The 15,852-nt window shown below is 34.4% G+C and overlaps 1 protein-coding gene across 1 annotated transcript in view; it reads left to right on the top strand.

The window, feature by feature from the left end:
• Positions 1-15,852, top strand: part of DPYD (dihydropyrimidine dehydrogenase) — a 4,342,678-nt gene that overhangs the window by 1,536,796 nt on the left and 2,790,030 nt on the right. The window contains exon 7 of the mRNA XM_044085707.1: positions 10,916-10,997. Within this exon, the coding sequence (XP_043941642.1) occupies positions 10,916-10,997 (82 nt within the window). The remainder of the gene's footprint in view (positions 1-10,915; positions 10,998-15,852) is intronic.

The following is a 15,852-nucleotide window of genomic DNA, read 5'->3' as shown; positions in this document are numbered from 1 at the left end:
TATCAGTGAATGATCACATTTCAGTAGTCTCTTGTTTCCAGAGTGTCAGAGATGGCAACTAATCCATCAAAACCTTTATCAAAGTTATTCTGCATTTGAAACCATTAAAAAGACAAATGCTTCTATCATGACGCTTGACTTTTTTTGTCAGAAAAACTTGCTTTGTCATTTTTTTAACCAACAGGTTCTATAGACTTGAAATATCTTTCCTGAAAAAAAAAAGTTTTTTTTTTTTCTTTGCAGACTGTTACCTCAAGCAGAAGAATTTCTGACTTACAGTTACCAGTGGGCTGGGGTTGCCTTATAAACTAATTTATTAAAACTAATGTATGCATTGTCCATATTTTATATTAAAATGTTGAACATTTTTCACCTACTGGGATATCACTGACTCTTCTCAGAAGACTCATGATTTTGTGGCAAAACAAATCTTCAGTTTACATTATTTGTAGAAGGAAAAATAAGGATTGTGTCTCAGTATATTCATTTTTTAAGTGTCAGGTCCCCTCCGTTTCTTTCTGTTATTGTAAATGTAACCGAGAACTTGTAGCTGAAGAATGAGCTTTTAATTGGACCTTCAGCTGTTTTGGTTGATGCATACTTAAGAATATTTTCCACTCAGAACTCCTATAGACCACCCACACTTTTACCAGGCATTGCAAATTGGAAGTCAGTGTAGAGTTAGAACAGCATTTTGGTAAGGCTATGTAGCAGGAGACTAACTTTCTATTTCCAAATGGTAATGCCTTTACTACTTCAGGTTCTCTGTAAGATTCATAATATACTTCTATAGTGGCCAAATTCAAAGAAAAATACTGCATTTATGTAACGTGCCCACTGTAGCAGCACATCTTTTGGGAGAGGTCGTAGTAATGATAAAGCTTCCCAATCTCCCAACACATTCTTCTTAAAGTGTAAAGTGTTATGTATAACTTTTAGCATTGTTTTGTAAAAAAAAAATGTTTATTTTTCTATGCCTACTTTGCTATAGAAAACATTAAATGACCTGCAACTCTAGCAAAATATCATGATTTGGTAATGAAAGTTACTATTTACATGTTTAGTAGCAGAATGTTTGATAGGTAAACAGCCAAGATGAGATGAGCTAATTACTCTTGAACTCATTCTATAATTCTCCCTCACATGCCTGGTAATTAACTTGAGCTAATCAAACCAGAGATAATTACAGATTTTGAATACTGATTGTAAAATGCATTCTATTTCCTGAAATGTTTGGGGTTCTAACAGGGCTAATGACCTCACAATTTATTTTCGTAGTGGTTTGCCTTTAGTCTGATTTTAGTATAAGTATGCCACGTACAATATATCTTTTTTTTTTGTACAGACAATACTTTTTACATTCATATGAAATCATTTTATATATATATGTACAGCAGATTAGCTTTCTTTTATTCGAATAGATTCAATTTTAGGAGATAAACTTTTCCAATAAAATTAAATATTGCCAACACTGCATGCATTTCAGTAAGTGAATTATTTAGCTATTGGTATATATAAACTGCTATACACATTTTAAACTGTTACCTGCTCATTTGTGTAATTATTTGCACACAGTTCAGTGATATTAAAGTTGATTCTTTTACACAGGGTTCATTCATTTAAGCATTTATGTGGGTATGTTTTGTGGAAGATATATTTTATAGCTTACCACCACTTGTTTGGGATACTGTGGCACCTATCAGAGTTGATGATTCACAGTCACTCTAGGGGTCAGTTGCTTGCATTGTGTTTCTCACTTCATGAGAAAGTAAAACTGCAGTGCACAGCTGGAGTTTAGAACCTCCAGAAGAAATAGAGATGTTTTGCTGCAGCACATCACTCTTCCTATGAGGTGTAGTGATCCCGGGGAACCAATAATAAAGTTTGGGAGTGGGATAGAGTGAACCCCCCCCCCACCAGTGTGTTGGGAGAAGGGGGGCTTATCCTTGCAAAAGTGTGTTTTATTTTATTTTATTTTTTTCTTTAACACATACTTATTTTTCAGTACTTAGTTTACTCAAGCTGACATTTAACCATTTAACAATGAATTGCAATTGTGATATAAGCTAACTAGCTTTGTTGGAGATACAGTGGACTTATTTTGTGTTACTATTGTAAAGTGTATGGTTTGCTTAACTTATTCAGCTTGATTGTATTATCCAAACTGAACACGAGCAACAAATTAGTCAGGATACACAAAGTTTGTGATGTTTTGTTCTTTGTTAGAAATTATAATTAAATTTCCAAAATACAGTTTATTGTCCTGTTCCACTGGCCTGAATGGGATAAGCTCCAACTACATCGTAGTTGTCCCTGGTTTGACTAGCAGCTCAGGAGCTTGAAGGCAAAGGCAGAGAGGATGGATATGACATTCTGGGGGGGAGGGCAGTGATTCCTGTCTTATCTTACATTGCTGCATTGATGACAGGACCTCATTTGAAGAATGAAGGCTTACCATGATGTGTGAAGTCAGTGCCAAGAAGATGTGGTCATTGCTACCCAAGGCAGTGACAGTGGTCCCCTGTCAGTACATCTTGGGGAGCATGCATGCATGCACAGACTCTGTGGTAAACAAAGAAACCTTTGCAGTGACACAAGTGCGTATATCCCAAACAGATTGCAGGGCTAGGCCATAAACATGGGGAGAAAAAAAAAATTCATTGCTGGGATGTCATTTATGTGCATGTCAGATCAAGAGGGTGATTGATGGTTGTCAAACAAGGGGGCAAGAAAGACCCAAAACAAACATTTATTGTTGAAGGTGTGTGGGTGCTATGAAGTGAAATTGTTTTTTTTTTTTTTACTTAATGTTGTTTGAAGTGTGACTTAATGACTTTACTACACCCAGCTTTGCATAAAATGTGATCATAAAGGCCACTGTTCTGTACAGCCATTACATCAGATCTTTACACTGTAAAAGAAAACTGAATACCTTGACAACATTTATAAAATATGGGCATTTGCCTCCTGATTTTGGTAAAACTAGTAAAATGTAAAGGGTTCCTGAGGTTGAAGAACTGAAAAATACTTCACCAAAGCATCAGGGAAGACCGACATTGTTTTGTGCTTTATCTCGTCAGTCATTCTCAACTTCACTGTTTTAATCTGATTCTATGCATCATTGTGTTCCCATTATGACTTTTATAATGGCATCTCTCTAATATCTCAAATCTAAGTGCTATAATTATTGCTTTTCCTTCTGAGCTAGTAAAATAACCCATATTTTAAATTTGCAGTCTTCAAATTCCTCAACATGTTATCTATTTCCTGTAATTCACAGTTTTTTTAATCCTGTCAAACATCAATAATATGACCTTTTCAACAAGTGAATATTCAACAGCCTACTCAATTATACATTCCTTACCCTATCTGACAACACTCAAGCAAAAAATAGAGTTTCTGCCATTACTTTAAATAATAAATCTTCTTTGAGCAGTGGATCAGACTTTATGAATGAATGTGTACACTAAAATATTGCTCAAAATTCTGAGTTTTGCACACATTGTTTTTTCCCCCAACTATCACAAGTTCACCGTGATAGCCCTGGGGGGGGGGGGGGGGGGGTAAGAGACAATGGTTGTATCTTTTATCCTTATCTTAGTTTCCTGTACAAAAATGTGCAGTTCTTCATGTCATTTTCATCTACACACTCACTGATTTCAGCACTTCCTAACTTAAACTTTTCTTGCATAACTGAATGTCAGTCTTTCCAGTCTACTTCCCTTTCGTACCTAATCCCATGTGCAGTTCTACCCTCTGTGCAGCCAGGTTTACTCTTGCTTCTTTCTTGTCCATACTTGATGGGGGTATTCAGTGTAACTTAATTTCTCTCAAAAACTGCAGGTAAAAGTTTTATGACTTAAATTAATAGTACCAATTGTTGCATTTGTTTTATAATTCTCATCCTTTTAATATAAGATTAGCTTTTAGCAGCTTAGGTAACTCAGTAGGAATTTACCTAATTGCTAATCTTGTTTAAAGATTGTTTTATAATTGCTTTCATAGGACTGTTATTTTTAGTTCATCAATAGCTTATTCACAGGAGTGATGTTGAAAATTCTACACAACAGAAATAGGTCAGAATGCAAGGGTACTCTCAAACTTAATGGAATTGATCTCTGTGTAGCCAGTTCTTGCTGCTTAAGCTGAAATTTATATCTAATAGTAGTGCTGCTGGAGTCAAGGAATCTGTAACCAGGAAAAATAAGCTGTTGAAGGCCCTTAAGTCATGACCAGTGACCAGTTGGTACATCAACCAAAACGTTTAATTGTTTATCTTTCTCAATCACTTTGTAACATTTTAATTAGAGATGGACTACGGCCTCCTCTGTCAGTGGTGTTTGGACAAGCTTTGCTCCATGATGAAAAACGCAGTCAAATTTTAAACAAATCATAGCTTATGGACTCATTCTCAACTAATCAATGCTTAAAAATCTGGTTCTGATTAGATTGATATTGATCATATAATGGCTGTATTTCGCTTTTGAATTATCTGCATTAATTGCAAGAAAATTCTGAGAAAGTTATTCATTATTGTTATTTTACTAAGTATGTATGTCTTTTTATGGACATTGTTGCATAATTAGCAAACTGCATTGTACTATTCATGCCTGAAAAGATCAAATCTGCTAAAATTGTATTTCTAGATGTACAATATATCCAAAGTATTATAATCTGAAATTGTTCTGTTTTATTGTTGTATTCTTTTTTAATTATTAAGAAACCAAGCACAGTGTTAAACTACATGACTTGCAGGATGGTTTAAACACTATTTTTTTTGGATATATGCACACTTAACTCAGTGAAAAGTTGCAATTTTCAAAACTTCACCCACCAGTGTAAAACATGTATTTAATGCACTTAAAAATTTGCCAAAAATATCCAAGACCAATGATTTCTTAACTGTGAAAATGGAAATTAAATAAAACATTATTTACATCATCTGATTAAATGAACTTAATAGAATAGTAAACAATGACATTGAGTAAGTGAACACCTGCCTAGAAAGATAGAGAGAGACTTCTCAATGACTAGAATTGGCTGCACAAAGTGTACAGACAAAATTTAGGAGTACATCATCTATATAGAAATGAGAAGCTATGATCATGACTAGAGCAACACTTATGGCAGCAGGAAAACATTTTACAGTAAAGGATGACACTTTTTGTCAATAAACAGTAAAGCCTTACAAAGGATATCATAAATATAAGAAGATATAGAAAATAAGAGTAATTTCAGCAAAAGTGATGTTAGGAATCTCAACTGCTGTATAAAGACAGGAGTATTTATGGGAGACTTAGTGTTCTTTAAAAAAAATCCAAAGGTAGGCAATTTGCTGATAGAATATTCTAAATCAAGCTTTGTAAAGGTAATGCTGGAATGTTCAAGGATGTAGCAACAAATATTTCTGATACACTAGCCACCTGATGCCATAACACAGATTTAGAATTTATTGCAGATTTTATGTATAATTTAAAATCAAGATGAACGTCTGTTTCTAAATAAAATTATACTGATTGGAAAATACATATATAAAAAGATGTTTATATTTTATCATAGAAGAATGTATTGGCTATCATGTTTGACTATACATAATTTTTCTACAAATGTTAGATGTGATCTTCCTGGATAGAGCAGATAACAGGTTAAATACCAGTAATCTAGCTCATTTGTGGGTAGAACTGCATTGTAGTAAAAAAAATGTAATCTGTAATACAACAAAAATCATGTAAAAGGGACTATATATATATATATATATATATATATATATATATATATATATATATATATATATGTATATATATATATATATATATATATGTGTATGTATATAGATATATATATATATATATATATATATATATATATATATGTATATGTATATGTATATATATATATATATATATATATATATATATATATATGTATATATATATATATATATATATATATATATATATATATATATGTATCTATATATATATATATATATATATATATATGTACATACAAGATTTACACTAGATATTAAAAACTATATCCCATATTAACAGAAGTTTAAATTAATTTGCAGCCTGATAACACATATTCCAGTACACATTTGAAGGATTTCTTAGGCAGCTGGGTCATGTTGCCATTTTACACTTTGACAATGCCCACTCATAGACCTTATCTCCTTTTCTTAGAAGTAATAAGCCTGTCTTACCAGTGGTCAGTTTATGAATTACCCATCCAGTGGTCTAATTCCTGTCACATTACTTGATCTGGAGAGGAAGTTCACTCCAGAGAAGAGATAGTCATTGAATGATGAATGTCTATGGAAGGTGAATTATTTGCTCTAACAGGTTCAGATGCCTGGTTCTAGTATACATATGTCCTTTTGATTTGTGGAGAAATAAGAGCTCTTGGACTTCCAGATCAGTAACAACCAGGAAGGCATAGCATAGATCTCCCCCGAGGGTCTATAGAACACTGAATACAAGGAAAAGGCCTTTAGACACTCATGATAGCTCATGTACTTCAGTCCTGTAATCATTTTTTTGTCCTGAACCTTGGGGTCTGTCTAACCATTTGGTATGTTTAGTAGGATGCATTTTAAACAGAGCATTGCATTCTGTGATGGACCTTGATCTGGGCAGAACAGAAGGGATATAACTACTTTGGACCTAGAGAGAATACTCTTTATGATCAGCTGTGCCAAATAGAAGAATTTCCTGACCAACATCACAACATGATGCTCAAAGAAGAGAGAGTTCTCTACCCATGTTCCAAGCTTGTGCATCTTCATTTTGTAGTGGGATAGTTTCTATACTGTTTGCCAAAAGCAACAACATTGCATTTTCTAGCATATAGTTTTAGCCCATTGTTAGTGCGTCAGCTATTAACATACATACGTTCACTCTGTAGTTTCTGCATAGCTGAAGGAGATTCAAGTATAACACCTGGTTAACAGTTGTTGGCAAACGTGGTTAACCAGAGTTCCCGATGTTTGATTTGGCGATCTGAGAAGCATATGCCAAATAACAAAGGTTCTAACAAGTAAACCTGTGGTATCTCACTGGTTACTTTCATGCCTTCTGAGACTATGTCTGTCACCCTCACAGTGAGGGTTTTGGTGATGTCCAGGTATGCTGCATGGACAAGCATGATCATTCCAATGGTCAGAGTATAAGCTTTTTGATATAATCAAATTATGCCCTCAAATTTCAAACAGGTTCAAATTGCTGGGGCCATAGGGGTTAATAAAGAATCATATATGGCAAACTTCAGCACAAACTCTTTTTATAGTGGTAGTATTCTTTAGTTTCTAGGTCAGAAACTGGATTTTATAAGTCACAGTCAACACAGTCACTATTAAGTTCATAAAGGTTTGTAAATGACTTGCAGTGTCTCTGCAGCCACTCAAGTTGCACACATATTGTCAGCATTTTGTTCACCCAGCTGAGTGCTTTCATATAATACTAAGCAATTCTGTCTATGTTACTTGGTTATTGCGATATTTAGAAAAACATGAAATTCATGACAGTAAAATTAATTGTTCAGTTAATATTTATTTGATCAGAAGTCAAATATTAATACACCTGTGTTTGCCATTGTGTAAGCTTTAAGATGAAATATTTTAATATTCTGTACATAACATGGTTTTGGAATTATTAATGCAAATATGAGTAAGCAATATTTGACATGTAGAGGCATCAGTAGGATGTAACTGCATAAACACCTGGCAATATCATCCAGTCATAATGAGTTAAAGCCAAACTGCTAGGGTAAAGTCTTATAAGATTTTGCATATTGTACTTTACTACATATATTATGACCCATGAGGTTTGTCAGGTTGATAGCTCTCTAATTCCCTTGGTCAATGGTGTGGTCACCCTTGTGAAGAGATATCACAACTACTGTGCACCAAACCTTGGGCATATAGCCAGTGAATAAGCTTAGGTCGAATAATTGTGGATGTTGAAATCGCTAGTTCATGTTTAGTGGTGTTTATCAAGCAGCCTAGTATGTTATTAGGTCCCATTGAGGTGGAGGTTTTGTTTTGAAAATTACTTTTAACAAGTGTTCTTCAGTGATGTCAGGTGTTTGGAAAATTAATCCAAATACCAGGTGTATGAGTAGAACCCACAGCCTGCTGCTCCAAAGGCAAATGTGATACCTGTTGAGCTACTGAAAAGTAATTTGTGATTCAGATCCGGGTGACACTATTCTATAATGAGGGAATGTAGATTGGGGTTGAAATTTCTGAAACTAAATATTGATCTAAAGGTGAATCAGTGCTTCATTAGAGATATTTGCTTTTTGAGTAATTGATAGATTGATGGAACTTCTGAGGGTTATTTAGCAGAAATTTGACCTGAAGATTAGTCCATGAATTTGGTTGTTTTGCTTGACAACATCTGCACTGTGTTAAGATTGTAACCTGAACAGTGAGCCATATTGTAATATATGGATTGAGGCCTTTTGCAAGAGTTGCTTAAACTCAGTAAACAGCAAATTCCTATAAAGACTCTTTGAATAGATATTGCTAATCATAGAGTTTTCTGTTCAAGTAGGGCAGGGAAGTAGTTTACCTGGCCTCTCTTCCATATCTCATACACACACAATACTTTAGTATGAGATTCATAATAATCTCTTAGTGTTAATAGAACCAAAAAGTCATTTGTGACTAGAGCAAAAAGAGTGTCCTATGCCCTTCTTTTTGGGTGAAGTGGGCTTTTGGGCCTCGTGCACTGCCAGCCCCACCAAGAGTGTTAAACGATTTCAGCCAGCATATGGGTCAATGTGACAACATGCTGTACAAAAACAGGAAGTGTGTGCATTTATGCAATAGAATATGTGGCATTGTCCTCGGTTAGCAGCATATTCAGAAGTCACAGGCTGCTGTGGGGAGTAAGACACTGGTAGAGCTGAGCCCACATGAACACAATGGCCTGCTTCCCTAACACTCAAATTTACCTAATAGGAACAAAACTGGGTTTAAGGTATTCTCTATAAGCAGGAAACAGTAGGCCATAGGGTGCTCACCTAGGTCAGGAAATTAATGGATATGGCTCCTGTCACCATAGGAGAAATTAATAGACTGAGCATGGGCAGAAAAGCATGCCTAACGTTGATTTTGCGGTGTGACAAAAAGTAAAAAATCGATCACGGCACAGCATTTCTTGTTGCTTTAGTAGAATTTTTATAGAAAACATGGCAGTCATGTACTTCACATCTCACAGACGTGTACTTGGTGTAAACCAACACAACAGCAAAAATAAAGAATGATTAATTTAAGCTTTAACAGGCTGATTTTATTGCAGGGATATTTGTATTTCTGACATCATTTCCACTGTTTTATTAAGAAACAGTGGATCCAAAAAAAGTTGCAAAATCATTTCCACCCGATTCAGCATGTGTGCTACAGAAGAGTTTGTGACATTGTTTAGAGTGCCAGACTGTCATTTGTACCTTAACTTTTTATTGTAAGGAAAAGATGGATTATGGGCATTTTAATATAAAAAGTATTTTTGTGTTATATACACATGAGTCATAGTAGCTTTCATTGTGAAGAGTCTCTAACTCCCTTCTCTCAGCAGCCTGTGAAAAGTGTTGCAGCTTGTTCTGGTAAATTTTCACAATGACAAGTTTCTTTACACTTAGGCAGACTGTACTGTATTAAACTCAACACATCTTCTCAACATATTTTTCATAATGATTTGTTCAGTATTTTCACAAGAGTCTATTAAAGTTAAATATTCTTTTTAAATATGCTTGAAAATAAATTAATAAGACATGTCACGAGTGTTTAATATTGTATGGTAATAATTACCCAGCATTTTTTAAGTTAAATCTGTATTCTGCTGCTTTTACTATACTGCAGATGCTAAGAACCCTGATGAACGAGTCAGTGATCAAAAGACAGGACCAGTTATTTATATATCTGTGTTATCAGGCTATATCTTCTTTGCCAAAAAGCAACTGATAATGTATTACTAATTTTTAATGATGGGACATTTTTTGGTCACAGCTTTTACCATAGTTATGGATTGATGATTCAGTTCTGAGGAAGTCTACATAGAGTAGATGAAAGCGCTTAACTCTGATGTGTGTTTTGGATTCCAGCTTGTTTTATTTCCAATAAACGTATTTTGTTCAACAAGAAGTGTTCGGTGCTGTTGCTACTACTGACTGAGAGCGGATATTGGTGTTATTTTATATAGTTATGGATTGTTACAGGTATAGCTTTAGTTTTAAAACAAAGAATATGACAGTGCTTTATATTTGAAAGTATCCCTCATAAGTATGAGGACAGTACACAGTGACTCTCTTCTTCAATACCTACTTAGAGCTGTTCTCCTCTTATATCACACTTGCCTATGTGACTAATTGATGAACATTGGTTTATTATGCAATTATTAGGTTTTTTTTATTTATTTTTTTTTAAATCTAAAGTCTGAAATATCTGTTTTCAGAGCTGTAAAACCAAAAACATAGGAGTGCAGCATGTCTGTATTCTTGCATATATATTTTAATTATAGAAAATAGTAGATATCCTGAAAGCCAATGAAAATACTGTTTTATTGTTATAAATCGATTTAGTATTGACATTGATGACTGAAGAAAATACATGTTTGTGAAGAAAATATATAAACACAGCAATGTTAAAAAAAAATATAAAAAATTCCCTTTTAAATAAATTTGACATTTTTTAATGGATATGCTGTCCTTTAATACATAAATATGCTGTTATTGTTTTAATCAGCTCCAGTTAAATGCAGATTATTCAAACTAGACCATTACATTTGGAGCTTAAAGTAGAGAGATGATACAGGATACAGTTTCAGTTGTCTAATGTCAATATTTCCATAGTTTTTAATAATATATTTCTAGTTGACAGCCCAATGACATTTTCTTTTCTGTTTGTTTTTAGTGCATCTGAGATCCCTGAATTCCGATTGCCATATGACGTAGTGAATTTCGAGACTGAGCTAATGAAAGACCTTGGTGTTAAGGTAATGAAAAATACAACCTGTCTATATGCAGGAAAATCAGCAAGGAACAAGGGCTTTATCTAAGATTAACAGCAAAATGTCACATACATTAGTAAAGAACAATTAAAGCCTACACTAGGCAGAGGTAGAAAATATGCTGCTGCTTTCTTAGTGCATTTGTCTGTCTGCTGCCTGAATGCCATCAGTCTGGAAAAGGGCAATCGATAGTTCTCATCTGGCATGCCTGCATTTGATTAATTGTCTATAAGAATGCTTCCTAAATTGCTTTGGGGTTCAATGTAGTTAATGGAACAATTAGATTTTCTTTTAAATCCAGATATTTTATGCAAGTTCGTAGAGCTGCAAAATCAGGATGCTTTTGTAAGTGTTTCAGCTATTCTATTTAGTGGCCAGTAATTCTCAGAATAGTTGCTTAAAGCAGAAAGGTTACAGTTACAATGTTTCTTGTATTGTTAAATAGGGTTCCAGAAATGCCAAGCAAGCAACCAATGCATTCAGATAAAATGCTAAAAGGCAGATTAAAATAAATAGAGAGGTGGTTTATTTTGACAGGGGAAAGAAAGCTATGAGAACTGAATACAGATTCTGAAGGCTACAAACTGCAGTGCTTCAGCTAACAGCCTTAATTATGGGGGTCGGTCTGTGGCCTTAAAAAGCTGGTGCTAATTTTTTTCTTTTCACTGTGTCTTGAATGAAATGAGAATTACTGTCTGAAACAGCAAATTCAGCCGTAGTTCACAATGTAAATACATAAAAACGTAACAGCTTCCAGTCTCAGACAGCTTTTCATTTAAAATTAAGTGACTTTAATTGGATGATTCTTCTACCTTGTTACATTTAAACAGACCCCGATTATGTAGCACATTATGTTCAGATGTAGGCTTTACAATGATAAATGAATACTGGTATATTTTTATAAGCTTGGACTAACCTTAATGTATAAATCTTTATTTTGTACTGTTTGGCAGTTTTCTTTCATTGTACTTATATGCTGAGTGCCCTATATTAGCAATTTGCTTATGTTGCAACTTGTTTTGCAACATCAAGACTTGATTATTCAAACTATAAAATAAATAAGTGACTGTAAGAGTCTTAAAGCAACCCGTGTAGCATTTAACAAATACGTTATTAACATATTATATTGATTTACTTTTTGTAGTTTATTAACATTTGGAGGACTCCATCAAAGTTAAAATTCTACAATACCTGCATTAAGTATGCATGGATATTTTCTTTTCATATTAATTTATTTTCTTTTTTCACTGTTTAAACATTATTAACTAAATGCTAGCTATATAAGCATCAGATGGAACAAGCACAAGTTATACAAAACTCAGATGAGAAAAAAATAGTGCAGAGCTAAGCCCAGTCTTACACAAAATAATGAATGTATCTGGTTCTCATCTGGATTCTCTATTAATACTTTCTGGCCCTATTTCCCTGATGTTTTTGTTTGCCATTGTTTCTTTGTATACCTGAATTCTGAGCTTACAGTTTGTACATGCATTATTTGATCTGTTAGTGCAATCCTCCTTCCCCCATGGCTTTGAGACTGTTGAGTCAGTATATTTAAGTCAGATGGTGAGAGGGATGAATGGAGGGTAACATTTTGTTTCTGCAAGGTTTTGCTCACTTGTTTGAGTTTGAGCAGTTTATTTCAGGATATTTTCCGGCAATTCTTCATAGTGGACTTTGGGATAAGTATTCCCATTGTGCTATAGGGCTAATTTAGATGACTGAGAGGTACCACCTGCACTAAAACCTCATTAGCAGCTCCTTTGCCTGTCTCTGAATTGAGAACCCAATGCAGATGGAACATCTGCAATAGTGTACCTCCTGCACTAGCTCACCCTATACTTTTGTGCAGATATCTACAGATTCACAACTGCACAGATGCACACACACTTGCTCTGATACATATTCACTGTCCCTCACAGACAGACAGCCAGACAGACACACACACACACTCCTTACCTGTTGTGATGCTAACTACCCTCTCCTTTATTTCTTATAGTCATTTAATGCCTGTTAATCCGGTAAGTAATCTGGTCCAAAGACCCATTTTCAACCATAACCAGGGCCACATAAGCAGTAACAAAGTACAATCCAAATACATGCTAGCACAACAGATTTGAATAAGATGGAACACATTAAAAAAATATGTAAAGTAAAAAAATACAAACAAATTATAAAAATATGCACATAGATTAAAAATATACAGTAATGAGTAAAAAGAATACCTGGTAATAGGTTAAAATGTTTGTAACTTCAAGTTATCATGAGAAAAAAAAAACAGATCTCTGAAAGATGACGTATGTAAGGTATCCAAAGAGAATATGTAGCTGTGTAGTGCTATGTAATGCAAATGGTGAGTAATCAGCATAAACATTAAAATAGTGTGTGTTCAGGCTCCCTGCTGTTATCTAAAATAGCATGATAGAGCTTGTCTTTCAACTGCTCTACTGTGTGTTTTCAATTGTAGAGTTAAGGCTTCAGGGTAAAGCACATAGCTAATTTATATTATCCAGTAGGCCACTGCAGAAGTACTCACTGCATGCATCAGAGCACACTAGTGATTTTTGAATCAGGCACTTGTAGCACACTGAACGACCCTGCTAGAAGCAGCATTGCACAGCTATGTTTCTGAATACCCTGCATGGGTTAAATTTATTTAGTTACTAAGCTCAGTACAGTAGGAGAAATGCAGTATTGCATGACTGTGGTATTTAATAGTTTGATGAAACATCAACTTCTGTATTCTTGCCTTTTAGATATTTACACAGAAGTTAAACATCATTTGAATAATGATGTTTAAATTAATTGTAGACTTTTTTAAAATTTATATTTTTTTGTGTAAAAACTCTATATTCTTTTATTTAAGTCATATGCTATGAAGGATTGCAAACTACATGGTATGAAACAGTTGAGAAGGAATGAATGGAATAATTCAGTATGACTCTGTGTATGTATTTTAAACGTATTCTTCAGAAGATTATAATGAATGACACAGAAAAAGCTAGAATATGAAAAACCTAAAAAAGAAAGACTTCTAGGCCATCCCTAATACAGCCAGCCAACTATGTATGCATGGTGACAAGATTAAAATGTACATTGTTCTTCTGACATCATTGTGGAATTCTTATCCAAATTCTAGTAGAATACATGCAACATTCATCTAATGACACCAACAATGAAAAACAAGCAGACTGACTGAATAATATAGCCTTTTATAAATTGCCTAGTATAGTGACAGCTTCATGTATCCATGCTAATAAAATTTGTGAAAGATCCTAAATGGCATTGCTGCTGTTAACCCCTCCCCATGCCTGCTGTGTGACTTCATTTTGTCTCTCTCTCTATTTGTTTTTCTATTTACAGATGAATTAATTGACAACTTTGCTTGCTTTAAGTAATTGCAGAAAATTCTCTTTACAAGGAATGATGACAGAAGTAACGTTTATAAGATATGTATGGAATCATTATTTTTTTTATATATATATATTTTTTTTTATTGAGAATATAAAATATATATCACGTCCAAGTAATCTCAGCTCATTTTAAGAAAAGCTGGCAAACAAAAACAAAGGTACACAAATTCACACCTTCTGATACAAATAAATCATATAACCATTAGCTTGACATCAGATCCCCTTAAAACAGAGTGCTCATCCTCTATTTTAGGCTTTTTGGTCTTTGAAATCTCCTGTCATCCTCCTGTGACATATTTGTTACAGAAATGAGGCATGGTATACTCTGTACTACATCACTCGGCCTACCTTTAGAACCACAGTTTCTAGAACTTTATTTATACTTTCCATGCTTATTCTTCTTCATAATAACTCACCATAGCTTAGTTGTTTCCTCAACCTTTATGCTAAAGCCACTTCTAACTGCCTTTGCTCCCTCTGACCTTCCCTTATCTACATCCTACGTAAAAATGCCCCATCTGTGCTTTAATCATTTGCCTTGGTTTCCCCCATATTTCTCCTAGCTCACTTCTTGAGCCATCTTCACAGCTTTGATTCACTCTCTACCATTATCTTCAGTGTGTTTCACCCTTCTGCAGTTAATGTCCCACCACCTGGAATGTCAGTTTTAGTCTGTTACTTACTATCCCATTGAATATTCCATTTCTGAACCCCAAACAGAAGGACAAGGAGTATTTGACCTACCTCCCATATACTTTCCAGAGGGCTTCTAAACTGTTTCACTGCTGGCTGACTGTACTACAGTACCACCACAGATGTAAGTTACTGGCTTCCTGTGTTGCACACCTCCAACACACTGACTCATCTCGTCATCCTTCCTCCATTAACCTTCTTGGGTTTTTATACCACTGATGCAGTAGTTGCATTTGCATGTCATACAGTGGCACAGCATTATGAAGTCTACATGCCACTCACCAGTGCTCTTTGCATGTTTCATTTCCCAACCCCATACATCATTCTTCCTTAGCCCTGCATATGTTGTGGTCAGTCTCTCCCCAGCCTCTTGCTAATGTAGAAATCCCTATACATATATATATGTGTATATATATATATATATATATATATATATATATATATATATATATATATATATATATCCCTATGCTTGTTCTGCCAATACTTACTGATAAAAGTTCCACTGTTTAAGTAGTAGCCTTTCTGAAGATTGTTTTTGTCTTTACCTGCTTGGAAATCTATAAGCTCTGACAAATCTCCCCTCTTCAAATCCATCAATGTGACAAGGCCTTTCCAAATCCATACACTCAAACATAAACTGGTATGTTCCTGTCTCCAGCAAGGTTTTATCTAATGGACATCTGCCACTTCCCTCTAAATATCCTTGCAGTTCCCTATCCACACTCATTTAA

This window comes from Protopterus annectens, chromosome 10.part0 (genome assembly GCF_019279795.1).
Source record: "Protopterus annectens isolate FY-2018-M chromosome 10.part0, PAN1.0, whole genome shotgun sequence".
Lineage (NCBI taxonomy): Eukaryota > Metazoa > Chordata > Ceratodontiformes > Protopteridae > Protopterus > Protopterus annectens.
Note: the sequence above shows the minus strand (reverse complement) of the source record. Positions and strands in the feature narration are given on the sequence as shown.